Consider the following 10,204-nt stretch of genomic DNA (forward strand, 5'->3'; position numbering starts at 1 on the left):
CCGAAACGTCGGGAGGGTAAATATTATTTACCGTTAAAATAGATATTGTTGCAATAAATCCCGTGAAGTGATAATTTTATTGAAAAAGTTATGTTTTTTTCTAATTAAATCCATTCTTACTCCCTTAAAATGTATGAAACTTGTGTCTGTTTTCCACTTTTACTAATAGATAATTTTATTGGCTATCGAATGATATAAAATATTTTCCTATTAATGTTAAGTTACCCACGCTTTCACTTGTTTTTGAAGGAAGAGGTGAAAAGTAAAAATTAAAAACTTAAATACTTGTAATTTTGCGAGAAATGGATTAAGCCCCAAATTTGAAGTATTTTCATCGATAAAATTGTCCATAGATTACGCCCTTAAAGTTTGATCACTACATGCCCGGACACACTGTATATTCGTTGCAGAGTAGTCGAGTTGTAGTAATTAATAGCCGTTTCAGATTTCCCTTTATATATTTCTTATCTTCATTAAACGGGATTTATTTGCGGCGTCTTTATTTAGTCTTTTCACTTTACTGTCACTATTTTTCTTGTTGATTTCAATAACACAGGTGAGATACACTTTGGGTTACATGGTAAGTCCGTTTTTGTTTACTTTAGATTGATGATAACATTAGTAAAAACACAAACTTTGCGGAGCCGATATAAACAAAAGCACAGCAGCGCCCTCTCTCATAGCCATAGGGTAGTTAATAGACTTAGGCATGTCATTAATATACACCAAGAACAATAAAGGACCCAACACACTACCCTGGGGGACTCCAATTTTAATCACTCTACCTTCAGATCTATATTATTATTTATTACTGTTAGAAGATGATATGCGAGTTATTTCTGTGAATTGGATTCTTTTGTCTAAGTATGATCTTATTAGATTCAAAGCATTTCCTCTAATACCATAGCGATATAGTTTTTTTAAAAGTATAGTATGGTCTACGTGGTCAAAAGCTTTTGACATGTTCATAAAGACAGCACAAGTTGGTTTAGTTTTGTCTAAATTTAATGTTACACGTTTTGCCAAGTCATAAATTGCAGAATTAATACCTTTCATTCCGTCGTTGGCTAGCGCTGAGAGTGGTGGTGCTATCGCTTCTTACCAAATTACTGTAAATACTCTCACGGAATTATCGCCTTATTTAACCTAAAGTTTCTAAATCGATTAGTGTCATTTTCGTGTGCACGTTTGATATCAATACGTCACACTATGGATCGAAATTGAGATTTATGGACCTAGCGAATTTTTTCACAATTTCTATTTGAAAAAAATACCTATCGATAGGTTACGTTATTCTGATGAATAAATGCTGCTCAAGTTTTTCTCTAAAACCAATAGTTTGGCTGGAAAAAAATATTTTCCATTTTCGTTGTATGGAATGAAACATAAAGTGGTCGATTTCTACTAAGCCTTGACAGATCTTGCTTTGAAACTACTTGAGCCTTGTTCTATGGCTTGTTGACTATAATCCTACACTATCAGCGCGCGCCCAAAGTTGCCCGTTCACAAGTTATGAGGTTCTGAAAAATTAAAAACAAGTAAGTAAAAGTGACTTTTTTTTTTAATATCTTTAAAGATTTAACGAAAATATAAAGATTCTATACGTTAGTAATGTAAATTAACCTTAAATTACTGATAAAAACACATTTTAATAAAATTAATAGTAATAAAACAAGCGATTTTTTTTTCACAATTTCTGTTATAAAAAATACTTATCGATAGGGTATGTTATTCTGATGAATAAATATCATTGAACGTTTTTCTCTAAAACCAATAGTTTGGCTGGAAAAAAATATTTTCCATTTTTGTTGTATGGAATGAAACATAAAGTGGTCGATTTCGACAAGCCTTGACAGATTTTGCTTTGAAACTACTTGAACCTTGTTTTATGGCTATGTCCATAAATCTCAATTTCGATCCATAGTGCGTCAGTAAACTGAGTGAGACAATAAATAGTGACCTGTGGCCCTCTCGCTCCCGCACCGCATCTATCGGTCGTGACAGCGGGGTTACCTCACACCTCACCGCCAGGTCACAGGACAGCAATATATTTTTTTGCTCTCTCACACCTCTGGACTCAAAGGCTGCGCACCAGCACAATGGCGTTACAACACACACCACCAAACAAGTTCTCCGCCTCGGACACCAATATACCTACATCGATTGATAACGAACAATGCGAAGAGGTTGACTGGATTAGTGCCCGCAGACGTAAACAACCTTCTAATGTCAACATAACTCATCTTGAGGAAAGATTCAATGATCAACTTGCAATTTGGGACACCAAAATAACTGAATGCATCGGGTCTGCGGTGAGTTCTGCCTTGTCCACCGAGATGAATAAAATCTCATCTGTACTCGGAGAATTGAATAATAACATGACTAAACTCAATGCCGACAATGTAAACATAACCAAATCAATAAACGAAACTAATTCTCGGCTAGCTGATTTGGAGAAATCTCTGAGTTACTCACATGAGCGCCAGGACGTATTTGACGGCCGACTAAAATCAGTAGAAGACAAATTATCCGTCTCTGAGCACCTGGAGACACAGATGAACGCACTTGAACAGAAGCTCACAGCCATGGAACAAAATGCCAGGCAGTGCAATCTTGAAATCTGCAACATACCCGAGCGACGAGGTGAAAACCTCATTAGCATCGCAGAAAGTCTAGGCGGTATCATTGCGTGCCCTATAAGGGCCTCGGACATTGTTTCTATTCATCGTGTACCGCACGCCGACTCAAAAATCAAACGACCGAAGAATGTGATTGTCAAACTGACTAACAGAATGCTACGCGATAATGTCATCTCAGCGTGCCGGTCAACCAAGGGTTTGGACTCATCGAAGCTGTCTATAAGCGGGCCTCCGGCTACAATCTATGTGAACGAGCATTTGACAATCAACAACAAGCTGCTATTTCGCCAGTGCAGGGAAAATGCTAGAAAACAAGCATACAAATACGTGTGGGTCAAGCACGGTACTATCCTGGTACGAAAGTCGGACTCCTCCCCGGTTATTGCCATACGTACTTTGGCTGACATTTCAAAAATTAAGTGATAAGTGTTATCATGTTGGTTGGTTATCTTTTTTTCTAATAAGTAAGACATTTGAAAAATCAAATGCTACGTATTGTTATAGTAACTCTTTCTCAATTTTCCTAAAAAGTAAGACATTTTATAATTTAAGTGATAGGTATTATTTTAGTGACTGGTTTTCAATTCTCTTAACAAGTAAAAGTCTATTAAGCTATCGAGTATACCTAATAACATCTACTATTTTAACTTGGTACAAACATAATAATTGTTTACAAAATTATAGTGTAACTAATCAGAATAATAGGCATATAGTAATAGGTTTACTTTCTTCATGTTGTGACATAGGTGTGGCATCAGCTGTGATGCCTGATGATGTGAGTCTTAGGTTTTATTTGGTGTGGATTTTCTGTCGGATTGACGGTTTGACGTGCTCCTGGAAGCACAAAGTAAATTTGTCTGTCGAGCAACAAGTGTCACTTGGTATGTATAGTTATAACATCACAAGGGCTATTAAATCATTAAAACAATTTATTAGTCAGCTATTACTACTACCATATAGTGCAATATTTTTTTATAACGCCTATGAGTTACATTCTCAATGGGCACACTCAAAAATGATTTTAATTTTATCTGTACTTGCTGTAGAATTAAATAAACCACAATGCTTACAATTTAACTTTATTACAAAACATGTGCTATATTATTTTTGTAATACACAATACAGTGTAAATAAAATCATTTTAAATTATTCGCCTCTTATAAATGAATAGACACACATTATCAGTTTTTTACCAAAACTGCCGAGGCATAAGGACGAAATTGCACACGCTTTATAACAATATATTATCTCATAACTATGACATCATTGTTTTAACAGAGACCTGGTTGCATGAGGATATTTCCGATGAGGAATTTATGGACAAACGTTATAGAGTATTTCGACATGACAGAGACCGAGCTGGTAGTGGTAGGCGCGACGGCGGCGGTGTGCTGGTGGCGGTGCGCCGCGAGCTCGCCGCGACGCCCTGCGCCCGCGCCGCCGCCGCCGCGTCCGGGGCGCGCTCGCCTCTAGTTGATCACGTACTTATCGAGTTGCGGACGCGCAACTACTGTTGTGTTCTTAGTGCCGCATACATCCCACCTAATCTGAGCTCGGATGTATATCTATCACACTTCAATTTTATCTCTCAAATATTAGAAAGCTCAGACGTAAATGAATTCATCATTACGGGCGATTATAATTTACCAACACTGGAGTGGCGAGACTGTGGAACATACTTGGAACCTATTATTTACAGTAATTATTGCTTACCAAATAAATATTTAATAAATCTTATGTCAACTTTGAACGGCTACCAAATTAATAAATACAGGAACTCAAGAAATAGAATACTGGACTTATTCATATCTAATATTAGTAACTCGCATGCTACAAGTGTGTCATTACCATTAGTACAACCGGATGAAAATCATCCTCCTTTTTATGTAATGTTGCCTATAAATAGTAACATCTCAACAATCTCCAAAAAATCAAGTATACAATATAATTATATTAAAGCTAATTATGAATTGATTAATAAAGATATTTGTAATGTAGATTGGAACGGCTTACTCTCGGATAAAAATGCAGAAAGTGCGGTCTCGACATTTTATGAAAAATTTTATCAAATAATTAAGGACCATGTTCCTACTAAAACAATAAAGTCATCTAATTTTCCAATTTGGTTCTCCCCAGCGCTAGTACACATCTTTAAAAATAAGAATAGCGCTTGGATCAAATGGAAAAAATACCATAACATATCAGACTACGAGATGTTTGCCNAACGTTGTGATAGAGATAGCGACATGCGATTTTTGGTTTTACGAAGGTAATACGATAGAAAATAATACAAAGTAATAAAAACTACCGGTTATAGGGGCATTTTTTGGAGAAATTTTACAAATAACCAAAAAAACACGAATTTAAAAGCAGATTTTTTCAAAAAGTATCTTTTTTAATTATTTGTTGGCCTTTTTTGTGTATTTTACGTATTTTTTTAGTATCGCCTGTTATTTAGCATTATTACTGTTTTTATTTTATCAGGATATACCGTTTAGTTTAAAAGTTATTACGTTTTTTTACAATAAGTAATTGGAAGAAAAAAAATTCTATAAAAAATTTAAAAAAAATCTCAAAAATTTTTTGACCTCTTTTTTGTCGATAAAAATAGGTCTAGTTTCATCTATTTTCATATGTACACTTTAACGTGACTCACACTGTATATTCATCCCGGAAGAACTAGTACTGAAAGAACTTCGTATTTTAGACATCACAAAGGGCGCGGGAGTTGACAACATACCGCCGGTCTTTCTTAAATCTACTGCTTTGACCATCTCTCAGCCAGTACACTACATCTTTAACTTATGCTTGCGCGAGGGTGTTTTCCCTNCGTTTGCCTTATACAGATCTAGATTCAAAAAAGAGTCACATAAATGTTACACAGAATATATGAAGTCAGTTGAAAATAGTATCCATGACAATATGAAATACTTCTGGAGATATGTTAAGAATAGGAAAAGAACATCTGACATTCCCGATAGGGTGGCATATGGTGGTTCTACTGCTGACAATCCCCAGAAAATATGTCACCTGTTTTCATATTTTTTTAAATCAGTTTTTGAACCATCGTGTGTTACAGATAGTTATGACATAAGCAATATTTATGACAACAACATTACATCGGATCTGACCATTAGTAATACAGTGTGAGTCACGTTAAAGTGTACATATGAAAATAGATGAAACTAGACCTATTTTTATCGACAAAAAAGAGGTAAAAAAATTATTGAGATTTTTTTTAAATTTTTTATTGAATTTTTTTTTCTTCCAAGTACTTATTATAAAGAAANTGCTTGCGCGAGGGTGTTTTCCCTGTCATCTGGAAAGCCGCGCGTATAGTCCCTGTCTTTAAGAGCGGGAATAAAAGTGACGTTGAAAACTATCGGCCCATATCCATTTTGTCCACTCTGTCGAAGCTTTTCGAGAGGTTAGTTCATAACATAATTTATCCATCCTTGCATAATATTATAATACCACAACAACACGGTTTTATTAGAGGTCGATCTACTACTACAAATTTATTAATATATACAACATATCTATTTGAAAGCATGGATAATAACAAGCAAACTGATAGTGTCTACACAGACTTTCGGAAGGCATTCGACAGGGTGGACCATAAATTGCTACTGGATAAGATTGCTTATAATGGTATTCGCGGTAATCTATGGCGCTGGTTTAAGTCATATATAACAAATCGCACACAAAAGGTGGTTATAGGTGGCTACGAGTCTGATTTTGTGAATATAAGCTCTGGCGTCCCTCAGGGCTCTATTTTAGGCCCACTTCTCTTTACATTATTCTTAAATGACATAGATCACTGTTTTGAATTTTGCGACTTCTTGTTGTATGCAGATGATCTAAAAATTTTCCATATTATAGAAAACTATGATGATCACATTAAATTTCAATCTGATTTGAATCGCTTTTCTCACTATTGTGTAAACAACAAACTTAGCCTCAGTATTAACAAATGTAAAGTAATAATTTTCACTAAAAAGAAACAAGTTAGCGACTATGCATACAATCTAACAGGTGTTACTCTTGATGTTGTTAATTCCATTAGGGACTTAGGAGTAACATTAGACAGTAAACTCCATCTCGACCTACATGTAGATAATATAATTAATAAATCATTGAAGATGTATGGCTTTGTTATGCGCTCAAGCACACAATTTTTGCAACCTACAACCTTTTTGTGCCTTTACAACGCTCTAATTAGATCCCAACTTGAATACGCGGTATCCATTTGGGACCCGTTTTACCATAAATATGTTGACGCTCTGGAAATGGTTCAAAAAAAATTTTTACGTGCAATGAACTTCCGTTGCCGCCGCGGTAGACTACCATATGTTCAGCTCATTGATAGATACAAACTCCTAAGGCTCACAGACAGACGCAAGCAGCTAGGTGCCATGTTATTGTACGACCTGTGCCATAATAGATACGACTGTATTCCTATCATAGACAAATTGTATTACAGAGTTCCTACTAGGGCTCACTGCCGAAACCCATGTAAATTATTTGCAACCCCTTGGTGCCGCACTAACGCGGGTAAGCGCTCACCATTGTATCGACTTGTTCACACATATAACCAACTCTTTAACACTATTGACATAATGGCAGAGAGGCCTAGTAAATTCAAAAAACTTCTAATAGAAACGCTTCGTGGCGCTGACTGACTGACTAGTCGTAATGTCTTTATATTGCTTTGCAACTTTCGAAACATAACTTATGTGTCAAATCGTAAAACTGATATTATTAGTTAATCCTAAGTAAGGTTGTTGCGATTCGCGGGGGCGGGTGGGCTTTACATGTGTGGTGACTCGTTTTCAAAAGTGTTGATAGACATCACATTATCGACAAGTTCATGTACGCGTGCACGCACGGGTCAGGCTCGCCCGCCTTCGTGGGTTGCAGGGACTATAAATGAACGTACCTGTGTCACAGCATAGTCGGACCTCGATATTAATTAATTATGTAATTGAAAATTATACGATTAGGTACTAAATAATTCTCACTATACTTACCTGAATCTGTTAATATGCCTACACTCTGTTGTTACTAACCTAAATACATAACATACAATAAATTAATATTAAATAAAAAATAAAATAAAATATTCAAAATGCAGTCAGTGCGATGGCACATCAGACTATACATTTTTGTTGCAGAATATCATTTAAATATTTGTTGGTATGATGGATGTGGTTGTCTACATGCGATTTTTGCCGCAAAATGGCATTTAGACAGCCGCAGAAGATGCCACAGTGCCTCCTTCGATGTGCTACCGCCTGTACCTACGTAATAAGTGTTTACTACGACCACTCTCAACACAAGTTTAATTAACTGTTTTATCTAAACTGTGGTAAATGATGCTGGTGTTGAATTTAGATAATATTGGTATATTAGTATTATTTATTTGCTACTGTACTTCAATACTGTTTTTTTACCCAAATAAATAAATAAAAAAATAAATAAGACTTGTTGCGAACTTTTTGGCTACTTTGGGTGTCATGAACTATTTGAAGCTGACTGTACGAAGTTTTAAAAGCTTGTTCGTCCAATTTCAAAGCTTTTTCTTGTCATTTTTTAAATCATTTTAAAAAAATACTGCTTTTCCTTGTAACAAAAATAAGTTATTTTACACTAGCTTTCCGCCCGCGGCTTCGCTCGCGCGAGAAAGGGCTGTTTTTAGGGTTTTCCCGAAAATTATTCGAATTTTTCTCGCCGTAAAAATCATCCTTGGACTTCAACGAACATTAAAATAAAAGATTCGGTAAAAGTGGTCTAGGTGTTGTTAAGTTATGGGCTTACCAACACATTTTACGATTTATTTTTATATTATGGATTATGATGTTTAATATTTAAAAATAAATTATGAGAGAAAACATGTAATGCTTGGCCAAAACTTGCAATAAAATAAATATATCTCCCATTTGCCGACCACCTGTGGCCAAAGTGAACGGAATCATATGTCAAAGATTAAAATACATGAACACAGTGAAAATAATACCTATTAGAGTTCTGTGTGATAATAAGAAACCACTCAACGACTATTTATGATGATCTATCATATTTTCATAAGGAATTTCATAAGGTTTTAGAGCATAATCTGACCTCACTTATCCGCCAACTTATGATGTATGTTCAAGTAATTTGTTATTTCAATTACGTAAAAATCTACTTTTACAGTTACAATGATCTTTACAAAGAAACAAAACAAGAATTAGTACTAAAATATTTCAAATGGTTTTAAATGCGAGATAATGATAATAACAGTTAACTATTTCACATTCTGATAACGTAGCCTACTCTTTAACCAAACCGTTGAGATCACGGGCCAAATGAGTAAAAAACATAACTTTCATCCAAGATTACGGAACCAAAACTAACGTTTATCAGAACGAATCCAACTTAAAATCATATCTCACCAGCCAATTGGTCATACATCACCACAATGGCCCAAACGACCAAACGCGCCGCACTTTCGAATCTCACGGCGAAGATTAGGCTCCAATTAGTGCAGTGATAAATCTGAAAATAAATAAAAAACAAATCAATTTACAATGAGGAGATAATACGCGGCTAATGAGCTACGAAATGACGAGGGATAATGCATAATAGCGAGATTATAAGTTATAGAAATAAGTAATTAGTTTTATGTATTATAATTTCTGGGAGTAGGTATAAAAAAGTTCATTGTCATTTTTGCAAAAAGATAAGTACTCGCTATTGGATGTTTAATAAATGAACATTCAAAAATTATGTTTGGGCATCAAATCATCTGATAATTGCACCTGCTTACATGAAAAAGTTTGATACAACTACGTAAATATTAAATAAAAAATCAATTTACTAATAAAAATTATAATTGCAGGAGCTCATTTTAAAGCTATGACTAAATTAGTACTAAATAAAGGCTATAAATTAAATTAATAATAATTATAGTATTTATTTTTACACACGTTACGTTTCAATAAAATAATTGCAATCAAATTCACTGCTTATTACCACGAATACATTCCCTTGCATGTCTAGTGCACCTTAGTCGATTTCGTCGGACAAAAGTTAACAAGTATTTAAATAAATTATAGACAAATTAATTTACAATCGAGCTATAATTAAGTTCCTAGTTGTCGTTACGAAACGTTGTAGTTATGTTAAATAGCGAATATATTGGTAAAGTTCAAGCTACCATCATTAGTTTAACAAATAGAAGTGTCAGCAGATTGTAGAGAAAATTAGATGGTTTTGCCTTTTTATGGGGGACTATTAATATTGTTTTAATGTGACATTATTATCTAAGAGAGAGATATGACTATTGTGGTGACCCATTTGTCCTTTTTTGGTAAAAAATAGTTATGAGTTTTGGCATTTGATTTGGTATCATATTCTTCGTAGCTTAAATAGATGTGTGGTTTTTCCAGACAGCAGAATTTAAGAAATTATGTAAAATAGGAAATAAATGAAGGCAGATATAAATCGAAAGACGTGTATTTATGAAAGGAAGAAAATGATGGAGAGATAATCCAAAATAAAGTGTAGGTAAGGAAAACTTATAA

The 10,204-nt window shown here is 34.6% G+C and overlaps 1 protein-coding gene across 1 annotated transcript; it reads left to right on the plus strand.

Moving 5' to 3' along the window:
* Nucleotides 1-2,099: 2,099 nt before the first annotated feature.
* LOC114365981 (uncharacterized) lies at nucleotides 2,100-4,112 on the plus strand. The gene is made up of 2 exons (XM_028322742.1): nucleotides 2,100-2,993; nucleotides 3,918-4,112. The coding sequence occupies exons 1-2, from the start codon at nucleotides 2,100-2,102 to the stop codon at nucleotides 4,110-4,112; spliced, it is 1,089 nt and encodes a 362-aa protein (XP_028178543.1).
* Nucleotides 4,113-10,204: the final 6,092 nt, after the last annotated feature.

The sequence above is a fragment of the Ostrinia furnacalis genome, unplaced genomic scaffold (genome assembly GCF_004193835.3).
Source record: "Ostrinia furnacalis isolate ACB-3 unplaced genomic scaffold, ASM419383v2 OfSCF0465, whole genome shotgun sequence".
NCBI lineage: Eukaryota > Metazoa > Arthropoda > Insecta > Lepidoptera > Crambidae > Ostrinia > Ostrinia furnacalis.

Coding starts and splice junctions, on each gene's coding strand:
- LOC114365981 (XM_028322742.1), top strand. CDS start 2,100: ATGGCGTTACAACACACACCACCAAACAAGTTCTCCGCCTCGGACACC. Junction 2,994..3,917: donor TCAAGCACGGTACTATCCTG/GTACGAAAGTCG, acceptor TTGTTTTAACAG/AGACCTGGTTGCATGAGGAT.